The sequence below is a fragment of the Lithobates pipiens genome, unplaced genomic scaffold, assembly GCF_037356315.1.
Source record: "Lithobates pipiens isolate NorthernLeopardFrog02 unplaced genomic scaffold, aLitPip1_a1.2 Scaffold_10, whole genome shotgun sequence".
NCBI classification, from domain to species: domain Eukaryota; kingdom Metazoa; phylum Chordata; class Amphibia; order Anura; family Ranidae; genus Lithobates; species Lithobates pipiens.
In genome coordinates, this window is record NW_027507686.1 from 223208403 (window position 1) to 223224865 (window position 16463).

Consider the following 16463-nt stretch of genomic DNA (forward strand, 5'->3'; position numbering starts at 1 on the left):
AAAATAAAAATAAATGTAAAAAAGTCAGCAGCTACAAATACTGCAGCTGCTGACTTTTAATAAATCGGACACTTACCTGTCCCAGGGTCCAGCAATGCGGGAGAATGAAGCCCCCCCCCCCCCCTCATGGCGCCGGCATTCTTACTGTGGGCACCCGGCTTTGGCTTCACAGCCGGGCAACCACTGCGCATGCGTAAGCAGCGCCGGGCACTGTGATACGCCACACAGTCATCTGGGACAAGTGACAGGTCCCAGATGACTGTGCAGCGCGAGGGGAAGTGATGTCACCAGCCCGGGCATTGAAGAAGGAAGACTACCAGGGACCCCCTAGCAACAGGCATTTAGATGCGAGTAAACCCCCCCCCCCCCCATTTATTTATTTTCTTTCAATTTTTTTATGAATTTTAAGCTTCTTTTTTTTGTGGCAACACCACTTTAACTAGGGCTTATTTGGGGGGTAGAGCTTATATTGCAGCCATCACCGACAATCACACTAGGTCTTATTTTCGGGAAAACAGGGTATATTAGATAGGCGAGTCGGCACACAGAGAGACTGGTCAGCTTTAAACTCTGCGCCCAAACCTTAAAAGGTGACCAGCCATCATTATTACCATCAAACTCCGCAGAGGTGTCCTTGTGCACGACAGCTAAGCCTGGATGAAAACCTGAAGTCCTAAGCAGCTAGAGTATCTCCTCTGTATACATTCCAAGGATTCATTTTTAGCTTAGACTGGAGCAAACCGCTGAAGTATATCTGAAGCCAAAACTTAAAGAGTAAAAAAAACGTTGGGTTGTTACTGCTGCCTGTCCCTGAAGATTCACACTCTATTGTCCTGATGACAGTTGACAGCCTCACAGGAATAGAGAAGAAATCCTCCAATGGGGACACATTTGTTCAGATGGGATTGCTTTGAAAAAATAAAGAGTTCTTCCTGTAAAGTTCCTATTGCTTTCTGTCCCAGTTACAATGGTCACCAGAACAAAATTGAGGTGAAGTTTCTCAGCAGGAACACCAATAGCTTTACATCTCTAGAACCCCCACCCCTTCCTGTATCTCTTTAGGACGAGTTTCATTCACTTCCTGTTTAAAAAGGCATAACAGGAAGTTAAAAGGAGTTCTCAAAGCAAGGGAAAAGCTCTCTTTGAGAAATGTCACTGCAAAAGAATGGCCCTGTTGGAAGATTTCCTGTTGCATCGACACCTCAAAATGTTGGATGCCAATGGTCATCGGGGCAAAGGGTTCACTTTGCCAAAATGGTCACGGGGCAAAGGTTCCTTTATCTCATACACATTTACTATTATTTGAGTATTCAGCCTATCTTGAGCAGCAGCACTTGTCTCCCTATCACTTGTTATAGTTGGGTTAGCACAGATATTTAACTTTATACAAAGAGTCCCATTGCCATAATGGTCACCGGGGGCGCTACAAAGGCTCCCGTTGCTATAATGGTCACCGGGGGCGCTACAAAGGCTCCCGTTGCTATAATGGTCACCGGGGGCGCTACAAAGGCTCCCGTTGCCATAATGGTCACCGGGGGGTGGGGCAAATAGGCTCCTGTTGCCATAATGGTCACAGACGGAGACGGGGACGGGGGGGGGGGGGGGGGAGGGGTTGCAAATAGGCTCCAGTTGCAATAATGGTCACCGGGGGAGCTAAAAACACTCCTGTTGCCATAATGGTCACGGACGGGGTGGGGGGGTCAAATAGGTTTCCGTTGCCATAATGGTCACCAGGGGCAAAAAGCCTCCCGTTGGAAGATTTCCTGATGCACTGAAACCTCAAAATGTTGGATGCCAATGGTCACCAAGACAGAGTCCTGTCACCAAATGGTCACCAGGGCAGATAGTCCTGGTGTTAAAAAGGTATTAGAACACCCAACATTGACAAAAACAAAAACCCAACAGAGGTTCTAACCCCTACAAAACCTTCATCTTTATGCACGCTTTAAGATATACAAAAAAACAAAACAAAAACGTGAGCTCTTGCGGCAAGGCTTACCAAGGATGACCCCACAGGACAGCAGGGCGTAGAGGGACGTGGTCTGTTTCAACATGATGTAGGACAGCAGGACGTTGAAGACGGTACTGAGGCACCGGCCCACTGTGTAGAAGGCCACCCCGAGGTGCTTGAGGCACAGGTTGTTGAAGGTGATCATACCGATGAAGACGATGGAGAGGGGCAGCACGCTGCGCAGGACTTTGAGGTCGAAGCGTATGGAGGGGAACTCCAGCACGTTGGTGGGGATGACCAGGGTAAGCAGGCTGAGGGTCTTACACAGGAGGACGGTGACCACACACTGGTAGAAGGTGACGAAGAGCGGGGCGTCCAGCTTGAGGGATGGGCTGTCCAGCAGGTACTTGTTGAGGAAGACCATGGTGATGGAGACAAACCAATAGAGAGTGACCACCATGGCGATCTTCAGCGATTTGATCAGGAAGGGCTCCCGGGCCCCCTTCTCCATCTCTCCTTCCCCTTCCAGCGCCATCCTCAGGATGCTGGAGCGTTTCAGAGTCCTGTACATGGTGAACACAGGCAAGGTCAGCACACATGGGACTTACATAGAGGAGGGAGAAGAAGGAGGAGAGCAGACAGCAAACACGGCGGCAGCTCAGCCATACAAAGTAGAAGAAGCAGCAGAGAAGAAAGTCAATCCTCCTCACCCAACCCCCGACACCTACCGAGACACCCAACACGTGAGCGCCCTCCCCCGGACACTTATTTCTACTGACAACCCGCAACTTGCTTCCGGGTTTGGCGCACAGAGATGACGTCGCATGTCGCCTCCACGCAGCAACGGCGGCCATGTTTTTGGTGGCTAGTCGTAAAGGAAAGTAAAATCACAGAACCAAAATAAAAAATATTGCAGGATAATAGTCCTTGAATACGTAGCTGCTTAATTTTCTCCCTTCTTTAGGCTTTTATTCATTTATTTTCACCTGGTGGTCCTTGTCCTAGACCTAGGGTGACAACAACATAACTCCCAACTGTCCCTCATTTGGAGGGGGTGTCCCTATGACCAAGTCCCTTATATACAAGCATTATTAAACTATCAAGCGCCTTATAAAATTGTACTAAACATTTTATATAGGCACTCATTTATTGTATTTTCAATTCTAACAAGCTAGTATGAGGAAATAGAAGGCATGAGAAAAAAAAGCAAATACATTTAGCTGTATTAAAGCGGAACTAAACCCTCCTATCCTTCACAGAGCCAAAGAAGCCGCCATGTTATGGCCCGTACACACGATCCGAATATCGTAAGAAAACGGTCGTCTGAGGAAGAATTGTAAGATTTTCGGATTGTGTGTACACTACTTTCGAGAGCCAATCAGGACAGTTCATACAATATTATTCGATCGGACAAACACAAAAGTTTTCCTCATACGATACCAGATTGTACGATTTTCGTTTAGTCAGTATAGTTGTCGTCCAAAAATACAATACAACACATGACATCACTTTCGATCTTTTTTTCTGTCGTACGAGAATTTTCGTGACTTTAGTTACCTATTCAATTTCTACTTGCGACTATTAAAGTGGTTGTAAACCCTTACAAACCACTTTGACCTACAGGTAAGCCTAGATTAAGGCTTACCTGTAGGTCCAAGAAATACCGTGTAGGTTTAGGAGATATTTGCCAAAATACAGGCACCACTGTCTACGGCGCATGCGCCGTAGACAGCGGCGCGCAGGCGCACTGAGCACGCCGATGTCAACGGTGATATACCGCGAGTGGCGGCTCCCATGTGCGGGAGTGATGTAATCGCAGCTTCGTCGAATGACAGCCACGGAGCAGCGAGACCCATGGAGACCCACCGAGAAGATGGATGCTCCGGACTACAGGGGACAGCGGTGACGTCGCTGGCTCCTGTGTCAGGTAAGTGACACATAATGGACTACTATGCAATGCTTTACCTTTGCAGGGAATCAAAGAGGAAGTAAACCCATCAGGGTTTACTTCCTCTTTAAGCGAAAAATAATAAACACATGGAAAGTAGGTTATATGGTTTTCAATGGCATAGTTCACACCAGTGCTTACATTTACAGTGCGTTCCAGTTACAGAAAAAAAAGTAGAACATGCTGCATTTTTTCTGCACTCGACTGTACTGGAATGCTGTAAAACGCATCAAAAATCCACTGGAATGCACCTAAATGCACCAAAAACATACTGAAACACACTTGTCCTTATTTAGGGCCAGTTCACAGCAGACGCAGTTCCGTGCACTTTTTTTCTGCACTAAAAATGCATGCACAGCGTTTTCCATTGGTATTCCATTGACTCTAGTTCACAACATGCAGTCAGTTTCTGGTCAGTTTCCGCTCAGTTTCTGGTGTAGAAACTGACCGGAACTGACTGTATTGCACCTTAAGGTTAAGAAAAAAGAAGGGGGGGGGGGGGGAGAATTGGACTGCATCAAAAACGCTTTGGAACGCATTAAAAACGTGCATGCAGAAAAGCACCTGGAACGCATCCCGACTGTGTTTTTATGGTGTGAACTGGCCCTAAGGGCATTCCATGAATAATAACTGTCACTTTTGCTTGTGTTCTCAGCCAAACTGTCAAGCCATCCAATGGCTGATCACATGTGCAGCACCATGGCAACTGCAGAGTCTAAGATGGCAGCTTCCTTGGCTATAAAGTATAGGAGGGTTTAGTTCCGCTTTGTGGTCTGCATAACTGAGGGTGTGTCTTTTGCCTACATATTTTGTACCAAAAGAGTAACTAAAGTCAGAGATACCTACCTCTGCTCCAATGGGCTGCATCCCACTAGGTGCCAGTCTGCAATATTTTTTTTGCCTTTAGTTCCACTTTTAAGGACTCCTTTGGCCAGCTAAGGCCATACACCTCAGAGAATCAGTATTTTTCTGCAATGGCTATTCACAGGGGTTTGAGATCAGACATCAGCCTGTACAGATCGACAAGCACAGAAGCTGTTTAGATGTAACCAATGTAAGGCGTGCTCTGATTGAACAAGGTAAAGAGGTGACATCACGATCTCCGCCAAGTCCAGTCAAATGACACTTTGCATTCATTGAGAAAAATGCAAGGTGGTCTGTGAATGGTACCTGCTTGGAGCAAATGACCCCCAAGTGGGCAACCGCCTGTGTTCACTATACAGAAGGGCAGGGTCATCTTTAGCGCAGGGCAAACGGGGCACCTGCCCTGGGCCCAATGTTTGTAGGGGGGCCCGCACTGCTACCCGCAAATTGGGGCCCCAATGAAGGTTTTGCAGAGTGCGCAGAGGACACGGACGGGAGGCTGTATTCCCGTGCTAGCCAGCTGAGAGGGGGCGGGGCTGGGAGCTCCACTGACGCTCTGACCCCGCCCCCCTGCAGCCTGTATGCTCAGAACAGAGCGGCTGTAGTGAGAGCCAGTGATCGGAGTGGGAGTGTCAGTGGAGCTCCCGGCCCCGCCCCTGGACCTCTGTATTCCCCAGCCAGTATAGAGGGGGCGGGGCCGGGAGCTCCACTGACGCTCCCACTCCGATCACTGGCTCTCACTACAGCCGCTCTGTTCCGAGCATACAGGCTGCACGGGGGCGGGGTCAGAGCGTCAGTGGAGCTCCCGGCCCCGCCCCCTCTCAGCTGGCTAGCACGGGAATACAGCCTCTGTGCACGCTGCAAAACCTTCATTGGGGCCCCAATTCACGGGTAACGGGGCCCCCCTACAAAGCATCAGTGGAGCTCCCTGTTGTAGTGAGATCAGAGAATGGAAGCCCCGCCCACATACCTTTAAATGTATGTAGTGAGTTTGGTTGCTCAGGTATGTCCTTGCACCCATAAAATGCCTGACTGCTTAAACCCTGAGCTGTGTTATTCAACTGTCAAGCTGTGCGTTGCTAAAAGTTTTCTGACCATCACCTGTAGCATGTTCGCAGTCTCTGATTGTCTCCTGCAGTATGTCTGCAGTCTCTGATTGTCTCCTGTAATATGTCTCCAGTCTCTGTCTCCTGCAGTATGTCGCCAGTTTCTGATTGTCTCCTGCAGTATGTCGCCAGTCTCCGATTGCCTCCTGCCGTATGTCCGCAGTCTCCGATTGTCTCCTGCAGTATGTCTGCAGTCTCTGAACCTCTCCTGTAGTATGTCTGCACTCTCTGACACTCTCCTGTAGTATGTGTATTAATGTGCCCCTTTACTTGCTCAATTATTTAGGATTGCTCCCCTGCTCAGTGAGAGGTAATGATGTGTATTAGCCTGTAGCAACCAATCAGCGAACAGTAGTGATCTGCTTTAATCTCTAGCAGCCAATCAGTAAGTGGTAATGATGTGCATTAACCTTTAGCAACCAATCGGCAAGCAGAAATTATGTGTTGTAACCTCTAGCAACGGGCCAGCGAGCAGTAAGGATAGGCTGTAACCTCTGGCAAACAATTGCAATCACTGCGTGATCTGCTGCAGTAAACTGATTTTGAGTCTACCTGCTATTTTTTGTATGTCTCAGAATGGAAGGGGGGGGGGGGGGGGCCCAAGAAAATGTTTGCCTAGGGCCCAATGAAAATTAAAGACGGCCCTGCAGAAGGTTAGCCACTTGGTAGGGGATTTAGAGAAAAGCAGCGATCAATGTAGTGGCAGTGATTACTACGTGGATTCTTTGTTTCTCCAGGGATCCAATCTGATATGGATGCTTACTTACATTGTTTAAAGTTGGAACAATGTAGCTTTTCTAAAAAATCTAATATCTGGCATTCTGCTTTAGGCTGTTAAAGTGGAAGTAAAGTTAAAAAAAAAAAATCTTCCCCCTGCAAGGTAAAGTCATAATGTGCTATTATGCAATGCATACTAGCACATTATGAAAGACTTACCTGGAAACAAAGCACTACAGCAGCATGCTTTCACCCCTGACAGGGCTTCCATCTTCACCTGGTCTTCGTTCTGGGTTCACGGGCTGCGATACTTTGAGTGGCCGAGCCATGATGACATCACACCCATGCATGCGTGTGGGAGTCACTGTTTACCGCACAGGGCTCTGAAGGGATGTCATGGGCCTGCTGTTCCCTCTTGGATCCAGGTGTATATTCCAATTAAAATAAATGTAGGAAAACCCGACAGTCTCTCATATTCCATAAATTGATAACAGCCTCTCAAATTCCAGAAATGAATATGTAGTTTATTAAAACATCATTGTAGTAGAAACTACTGTAGCTTGCTGACTTTTAATATTAGGACAATTACCTTTCCATCGATTCTGCGATGTTGGCACCCCAGCCGATTTTCCGATCGGCTCTCGGGTGCTACCACCGCCATCTGTGGTAAGGAAAACCAGCAGTAAAGCCTTTTAGCTTCACAGCCGGTTCCCTGCTGCGCATGCGCGAAGCACGTGAAGCTTTCTAACTGGCCCGGTGGCGTTCAGTGTATACAGTAATTGTACAGAAATAATTGACCGTAGCTGGTGACAGGCTGTAAAGGTCACAGATGCTACATCATTTACTCTGCTACTATGCTAGTACATAACTACATTTGCCTTTGTTGTTTGAGAATTTCCATACAAGTTAAAGAGGAAGTAAACTCCCTCTGCTGACATTTACCTATAAATAAGCCTATAATAAGGCTTATTTATAGGTAGTGTAAATATCTTCTAAACGTGTACCGTTTAGGGGATATTTACATTACATGCAGCCAGTAACATCACTGGCGCATGCGTTTTGAAGGAACGGCCACAGGTGACATTCCTTCCGAGTCCTGTGCCGTGAACGTGCATACGCGGGAGTGACGTCATCTCGGCTCCAGCCAATCACAGAGCCGGAACCCGCAAAACCGGAAGCAACAGAGAAAATGGAAGTGGCTGTGGAGCTGGAACAGCTTTGTTTTAAGGTAAGTTTCACATAGCGTGCTAGTATACTAGCACATTATGACTTTAGGAATAGTGATGGCCGAACGGTTCGCCCGGCGGTCGTTTCGCGGCGAATTTCCGACTTTCGCCGTCCGCGGGTTCGAACGCCTTTTTCCGTCGTTCGCCCCGGCGGACTTACGTGTTTAATGTATACAAGAACTTTAACCTTTCGTGACACGTTTATCATGTGTTACAGGACAACCAATTGAGACATGACAGCTCATGGACACTTGGACATTCCCCCTAACCTATAAATACACCCGATCCGGTGGCCATTTTACATTCTTTCTTCTGTCACTGTAGGGAAAGGATCCTGTGTGGAGTAGGGACAGAGAAAACGCTAGCTATTTGGTACACAAAAGTTCTTTTCAGGACTGGTATAGGTGTTAGGTCAGCAGCCTGAGTTTCTTTTGTCAGTTTAGATAAAGGGACAGAGCGCTGTATGCTGCTATTTTAGGGACAGCTCAGCCAGATTAGTCTTTCTTCATCATCATCATCATCATCATCATTAGCTGTTACTATCAGGTCCACAAAAGAGCTGTTCCAGCTAATCGTTCCAGCCTACTCTTTTTTGCCAATTTGTATAGGGACAGGCAGGAAGCAGTGTGTCAGGCAGTGAGGATAATTTTAAAGACTTGCTGTTACTATTAGTTCCACAAAGGTTCTTTTCAGGACTGGTATCAGTGGTACGGTAATAGGCTTGTACACGTATAATATTCTTTCTTCCAAATATAGAAAGAATATTATACTTGACTGCTGCCCTTCTGCTGCAGTCTGCTAATCATTCACAACTCACTTGTTCCACAAAGCTCTTTATCAGGACTGGTAACTTGGTCTGTCTAGGGTGCTACGGTACATAGGCTTGGGTGCGGTACAGTCTGCTGTTCTGTAAGGACCGCTATCGGTCCACAATACATAGGGTTGCCGTGCACTACTGCTGACCGCTGCCCTATACTGCAGCAGTCCTTCATTGGTATAGGGACTGACGTACAGTCTGCTAATCACTAACACACAACCTGCTTGGTCCACAAAAGTTCTTATAAGGACTGGTAACTTGGTATAGGGTGCTACGGTACATAGGCCTGAGTGCGTTACAGTCTGCTGTTCTGTAAGGACCGCTATCGGTCCACAATACATAGGGTTGCCGTGCACTACTGCTGACCGCTGCCCTATACTGCAGCAGTCCTTCAGCGGTATAGGGACTGACGCACAGTCTGCTAAACACTAACACACAACCTGCTTGGTCCACAAAAGTTTTTATAAGGACTGGTAACTTGGTATAGGGTGCTACGGTACATAGGCCTGAGTGCAGTACAGTCTGCTGTTCTGTAAGGACCGCTATCGGTCCACAATACATAGGGTTGCCGTGCACTACTGCTGACCGCTGCCCTATACTGCAGCAGTCCTTCATTGGTATAGGGACTGACGTACAGTCTGCTAATCACTAACACACAACCTGCTTGGTCCACAAAAGTTCTTATAAGGACTGGTAACTTGGTATAGGGTGCTACGGTACATAGGCCTGAGTGCGTTACAGTCTGCTGTTCTGTAAGGACCGCTATCGGTCCACAATACATAGGGTTGCCGTGCACTACTGCTGACCGCTGCCCTATACTGCAGCAGTCCTTCATTGGTATAGGGACTGACGTACAGTCTGCTAATCACTAACACACAACCTGCTTGTTCCACAAAAGTTCTTATAAGGACTGGTAACTTGGTATAGGGTGCTACGGTACATAGGCTTGAGTGCGGTACAGTCTGCTGTTCTGTAAGGACCGCTATCGGTCCACAATAGATAGGGTTGACGTGCACCACTGCTGACCGCTGCCCTATACTGCAGCAGTCCTTCAGCGGTATAGGGACTGACGTACAGTCTGCTAAACACTAATACACAACCTGCTTGGTCCACAAAAGTTCTTATAAGGACTGGTAACTTGGTATAGGGTGCTACGGTACATAGGCTTGAGTGCGGTACAGTCTGCTGTTCTGTAAGGACCGCTATCGGTCCACAATAGATAGGGTTGACGTGCACCACTGCTGACCGCTGCCCTATACTGCAGCAGTCCTTCAGCGGTATAGGGACTGACGCACAGTCTGCTAAACACTAACACACAACCTGCTTGGTCCACAAAAGTTTTTATAAGGACTGGTAACTTGGTATAGGGTGCTACGGTACATAGGCCTGAGTGCGTTACAGTCTGCTGTTCTGTAAGGACCGCTATCGGTCCACAATACATAGGGTTGCCGTGCACTACTGCTGACCGCTGCCCTATACTGCAGCAGTCCTTCATTGGTATAGGGACTGACGTACAGTCTGCTAATCACTAACACACAACCTGCTTGGTCCACAAAAGTTCTTATAAGGACTGGTAACTTGGTATAGGGTGCTACGGTACATAGGCCTGAGTGCGTTACAGTCTGCTGTTCTGTAAGGACCGCTATCGGTCCACAATAGATAGGGTTGACGTGCACCACTGCTGACCGCTGCCCTATACTGCAGCAGTCCTTCAGCGGTATAGGGACTGACGTACAGTCTGCTAAACACTAATACACAACCTGCTTGGTCCACAAAAGTTCTTATAAGGACTGGTAACTTGGTATAGGGTGCTACGGTACATAGGCTTGAGTGCGGTACAGTCTGCTGTTCTGTAAGGACCGCTATCGGTCCACAATAGATAGGGTTGACGTGCACCACTGCTGACCGCTGCCCTATACTGCAGCAGTCCTTCAGCGGTATAGGGACTGACGCACAGTCTGCTAAACACTAACACACAACCTGCTTGGTCCACAAAAGTTTTTATAAGGACTGGTAACTTGGTATAGGGTGCTACGGTACATAGGCCTGAGTGCGTTACAGTCTGCTGTTCTGTAAGGACCGCTATCGGTCCACAATACATAGGGTTGCCGTGCACTACTGCTGACCGCTGCCCTATACTGCAGCAGTCCTTCATTGGTATAGGGACTGACGTACAGTCTGCTAATCACTAACACACAACCTGCTTGGTCCACAAAAGTTCTTATAAGGACTGGTAACTTGGTATAGGGTGCTACGGTACATAGGCCTGAGTGCGTTACAGTCTGCTGTTCTGTAAGGACCGCTATCGGTCCACAATACATAGGGTTGCCGTGCACTACTGCTGACCGCTGCCCTATACTGCAGCAGTCCTTCAGCGGTATAGGGACTGACGCACAGTCTGCTAAACACTAACACACAACCTGCTTGGTCCACAAAAGTTCTTATAAGGACTGGTAACTTGGTATAGGGTGCTACGGTACATAGGCCTGAGTGCAGTACAGTCTGCTGTTCTGTAAGGACCGCTATCGGTCCACAATACATAGGGTTGCCGTGCACTACTGCTGACCGCTGCCCTATACTGCAGCAGTCCTTCATTGGTATAGGGACTGACGTACAGTCTGCTAATCACTAACACACAACCTGCTTGTTCCACAAAAGTTCTTATAAGGACTGGTAACTTGGTATAGGGTGCTACGGTACATAGGCTTGAGTGCGGTACAGTCTGCTGTTCTGTAAGGACCGCTATCGGTCCACAATAGATAGGGTTGACGTGCACCACTGCTGACCGCTGCCCTATACTGCAGCAGTCCTTCAGCGGTATAGGGACTGACGTACAGTCTGCTAAACACTAATACACAACCTGCTTGGTCCACAAAAGTTCTTATAAGGACTGGTAACTTGGTATAGGGTGCTACGGTACATAGGCTTGAGTGCGGTACAGTCTGCTGTTCTGTAAGGACCGCTATCGGTCCACAATAGATAGGGTTGACGTGCACCACTGCTGACCGCTGCCCTATACTGCAGCAGTCCTTCAGCGGTATAGGGACTGACGTACAGTCTGCTAAACACTAATACACAACCTGCTTGGTCCACAAAAGTTCTTATAAGGACTGGTAACTTGGTATAGGGTGCTACGGTACATAGGCTTGAGTGCGGTACAGTCTGCTGTTCTGTAAGGACCGCTATAGGTCCACAATAGATAGGGTTGACGTGCACCACTGCTGACCGCTCACCTATACTGCAGCAGTCCTTCAGCGGTATAGGGACTAAGAGTTTTGTCACAGGGTCATTTAAAAAATGACATGCAGAGGAAGAGGCAGGCCCTTCCGCAGGGGTGGTAGGGGTAGGGCAGGAGCAACAGGCTTGAGCCAAAGTGGGAAGTTGCAGAAGGTGCGTTCAATTACTTTAAAGGATGCACCAGACTTGGTTGAGTGGCTCGCTCAGCCTTACTCTTCTGCACCCTCCTCATCCTCTCGATCTGCACCCTCTTCTTCACTCTCTGCTATGTGCACCCCCAAAGACACTACCACCAACAACACGACCACCACCACCACCACCACATACCTTCCGCTTGAGTCACTGGAATTATTTTCCGATCCATATCAAGAGGACATTTCTGATGCGCAGCCACTCTTGGTATTGGATCAGGAAGAGGAGGTAGCAACAAGCGCTACTCAGCAGTCTGACGCCAGTACCCAGATCAGCCCAAGGAGGAGGTTGGTCCCCGGTGTTGCTGCCTACTCTACTTATAGCGGTGGGGAAGGTGACGTTGATGATGACGTGTCTAGTGATGTCACGTGGGTGCCCACAAGAGAGGAAGAGGAGGGGAGTTCAGAGGGAGATATGGACCAGCAGATAGGGAGGAGAAGCAGCAATGACTTACATTGCACAGCAGGGACAAAGCAGACTGCAAATGTATCAGGAGCGAGTCATCGACCATGTACGGTCACATCTGGCGCTCCCAGGACACCGGCACATGGCTCCGCAGTGTGGGCTTTTTTTAACGTGTCCGCTGCTGACAATAGCGTTGCCATCTGCAATCTTTGCAGTCAACGCGTTAGTCGCGGTAAGCCCAATACTCACCTAGGGACGACCGCCTTAAGAAGGCACATGAGCAGCCATCACCGAGCCCAGTGGGAGCAACGGAACACACAAAGCCACACTGCAGGCTCTCACCGTCCAGCCTCGTCTTCTACTTCTCCTTCTCCTCTCTCCTCACAATTGTCCTCCACTCCACCTTCCATCACGCCAAGCTCACATTTTTCTGCAAAAAGGCAGGCTTCCGTGGGCCTAATGTTTGAGCGTAAAAAAATGATGACGCCGGATAACCCTCTTGCCCAACGGTTGGCGGCTGGCTTGTCAGAACTCATAGCCCGCCAACTACTGCCATATAAACTGGTGGACTCGGAGGCCTTTCGCAAATTTGTGGCCATTGGAACACCACAATGGAAGGTCCCAGGAAGGAAGTATTTCTCAGAGAAGGGCATCCCAGAGCTATATGGCCATGTTCAGCGGCAAGTGAATGTATCTCTGGCACACAGTGTCGGTGCCAAGATACATCTGACCACAGACACGTGGTCTAGCAAACACGGGCAGGGAAGGTATATCAGTTTTACTGCCCACTGGGTGAACCTTCTGACGGCCGTCAAGCATGTAACCCGTGGCACCCGTGTAGATTTGGTTTTACCGCCACGGATTGCATGCAGGCCTGACTCTTCTTCTCCTCCTCCTACTCCATCCTCCTCCCTCTCCTCCTCAGCTGCCTCCTCCTTTTCCGCTGCTAGCGTCTCTTCCACTGCACCGCCCAAGCTCCCCAGAACCTATTCCACATGCCAGGTGAGACGTTGCCATGCCGTGCTGCGTCTGTTGTGCCTGGAAGCAAAGAGCCACACTGGCCCGGCACTCCTTTCAGCTTTGCGTTCACAGGCAGATGAGTGGCTAACACCGCTCAATTTGACAGTTGGTAAAGTGGTGTGTGACAACGGTGCCAATCTGCTTAGCGCATTGAAACAGGGCAAAATCACGCACGTGCCGTGCATGGCACACGTCTTAAACTTGGTCGTGCAGCGATTCCTTGTCAAATACCCTGGGGTCCAGGACATCTTGCGGCAGGCAAGGAAAATCTCGGCCCATTTCAGAAGATCTTACACGGCCATGGCTCGCCTTGCTGACATTCAGCGGCGACACCATCTGCCGGTCAGACGTCTTATTTGCGATTGCCCGACGCGATGGAACTCAACCTTCTATATGCTTGATAGGCTGCTCCAGCAGAAACGTGCAGTTAACGTCTACCTGTATGAACTCTGCGAAAGAAACGGTTCTGGGGAGCTGGGTTTTTTTTCACCGCGCCAGTGGCTGCTCATGCGCGACACATGCAGACTTCTGCGGCCATTTGAGGAGATCACCAAACTGGTCAGTCGCAGCCATGGCGCCATCAGTGACATGGTACCTTATGCCTTCTTTCTGGAGCGTGCATTGCGTCGTGTCATTGATCAGGCTGTGGAGGAGCAGGAGCGGGAAGATGAGGAAGTCGCAATGCTGGATGAATTCCCAGGGGGGGCTACTCTATCTGAGACAAGTCAACAACAGGAGTCTGATGAGGAGTCAGAGGAGGATGGTGCCGGGGCGGATGAGCAGGAGCAAGAAGAGCATGCTTTAAACCTTTCTGGGATCCCTGTTGTGCGAGGATGGGGAGAGGAGAATGAAGAGGACGACATTATCCTGGATGATGAGCAGGAGCCAGGCCACCACACCGCTTCCACTTTAGTGCAAATGGGGGCCTTCATGCTCCAGTGTTTTAATAGGGACCCCCGTATAAAAAGCATGAGGGTCAAGGACCAGTACTGGGTGGCAACGTACTTAGACCCCCGGTACAAACACAAAATGGCGGAAATGTTACCGCCGTCGCAGAGGGCTGTCAGAATGCAGCACTTCCAGGCCTTGCTTCGAGAAATGCTGCATTCTGCTTTTGCGTGCGCTGGCAGAGGAGCAATTCCCACTCCCAGAGAAGGATTTGCGGGTACCAATCCAACAGCGCCTGCAAGAAGAGGCCGGTTTGAAGATGTGTTGGTGACTTCGGATATGAGGTCATTCTTTCAGCCGACCCATCGACAGGTGTCATCCGGATCCAGCATCAGGGAACGCCTAGACCGTCAGGTGTCCGACTACATTGGGTTAACGGCCGATGTGGACGCTCTGAGGAGTGATGAACCCCTAGACTACTGGGTGGGCAGGCTTGACCTCTGGCCAGAGCTTGCCCAATTTGCAATCGAACTGTTGGCTTGCCCCTCATCCAGTGTCCTGTCCGAAAGGACGTTCAGCGCAGCAGGGGGGATTGTGACCGATAAGCGTACTCGCCTAGCTCACCACAGTGTTAACTACCTCACATTTCTAAAAATGAATGAGGCATGGATCTCGGAGGAATTCAACACATGTGATCAGTAGACCATGTATATGTCTATAAACAATTTTTGGAATCAAGCACACAGACCTTCTTAATTCATTTGGCTCACTTCCCTGACCCAAAAAAGCACACCGTACTATATGCCCCTACCCTCCTCTTTGAAGAGGTTGAGCGGTGTCATATTTCTACTGGGGCTGCTTATTATGAGGGGTTCCCACCATCCCTGTGCTGTGCTGACTTCCTCCTGGGTGTTCTTATTATGAGGGGCTCCCACCATCCCTGTGCTGTGCTGACTTCCTCCTGGGGGTTCTTATTATGAGGGGATCACACCATCCCTGTGCTGTGCTGACTTCCTCCTGGGGCTGCTTACGGTGCTGCTGTCAGCGCTGTATGTCACGGAGCTGCTGTCAGCGCTGTATGTCACGGAGCTGCTGTCAGCGCTGTATGTCACGGAGCTGCTGTCAGCGCTGTATGTCACGGAGCTGCTGTCAGCGCTGTATGTCACGGAGCTGCTGTCAGCGCTGTATGTCACGGAGCTGCTGTCAGCGCTGTATGTCACGGAGCTGCTGTCAGCGCTGTATGTCACGGAGCTGCTGTCAGCGCTGTATGTCACGGAGCTGCTGTCAGCGCTGTATGTCACGGTGCTGCTGTCAGCGCTGTATGTCACGGAGCTGCTGTCAGCGCTGTATGTCACGGAGCTGCTGTCAGTGCTGTATGTCACGGAGCTGCTGTCAGCGCTGTATGTCACGGAGCTGCTGTCAGCGCTGTATGTCACGGAGCTGCTGTCAGCGCTGTATGTCACGGTGCTGCTGTCAGCGCTGTATGTCACGGAGCTGCTGTCAGCGCTGTATGTCACGGAGCTGCTGTCAGCGCTGTATGTCACGGAGCTGCTGTCAGCGCTGTATGTCACGGAGCTGCTGTCAGCGCTGTATGTCACGGAGCTGCTGTCAGCGCTGTATGTCACGGAGCTGCTGTCAGCGCTGTATGTCACGGTGCTGCTGTCAGCGCTGTATGTCACGGAGCTGCTGTCAGCGCTGTATGTCACGGAGCTGCTGTCAGCGCTGTATGTCACGGAGCTGCTGTCAGCGCTGTATGTCACGGAGCTGCTGTCAGCGCTGTATGTCACGGTGCTGCTGTCAGCGCTGTATGTCACGGAGCTGCTGTCAGCGCTGTATGTCACGGAGCTGCTGTCAGTGCTGTATGTCACGGAGCTGCTGTCAGCGCTGTATGTCACGGAGCTGCTGTCAGCGCTGTATGTCACGGAGCTGCTGTCAGCGCTGTATGTCACGGTGCTGCTGTCAGCGCTGTATGTCACGGAGCTGCTGTCAGCGCTGTATGTCACGGAGCTGCTGTCAGCGCTGTATGTCACGGAGCTGCTGTCAGCGCTGTATGTCACGGAGCTGCTGTCAGCGCTGTATGTCACGGAGCTGC

The 16463-nt window shown here is 49.7% G+C and overlaps 1 protein-coding gene across 3 annotated transcripts in view; it reads right to left on the minus strand.

The window, feature by feature from the left end:
* The window catches only part of SLC35C1 (solute carrier family 35 member C1), a 29850-nt gene that overhangs the window by 9822 nt on the left and 3565 nt on the right, over window positions 1-16463 (minus strand). The window contains exons 1-2 of one of the 3 annotated variants that reach the window (XM_077461986.1): window positions 2680-2792; window positions 2000-2514 (exon numbers count right to left, since the gene is read on the minus strand). In XM_077461986.1, the coding sequence (XP_077318112.1) occupies window positions 2000-2514; window positions 2680-2777 (613 nt within the window). In that variant the 5' untranslated portion in view covers window positions 2778-2792. Of the gene's footprint in view, window positions 1-1999; window positions 2515-2661; window positions 2793-16463 lie in introns of those variants that run through there. The other 2 variants (XM_077462001.1, XM_077461994.1) reach the window with 2 other exon arrangements.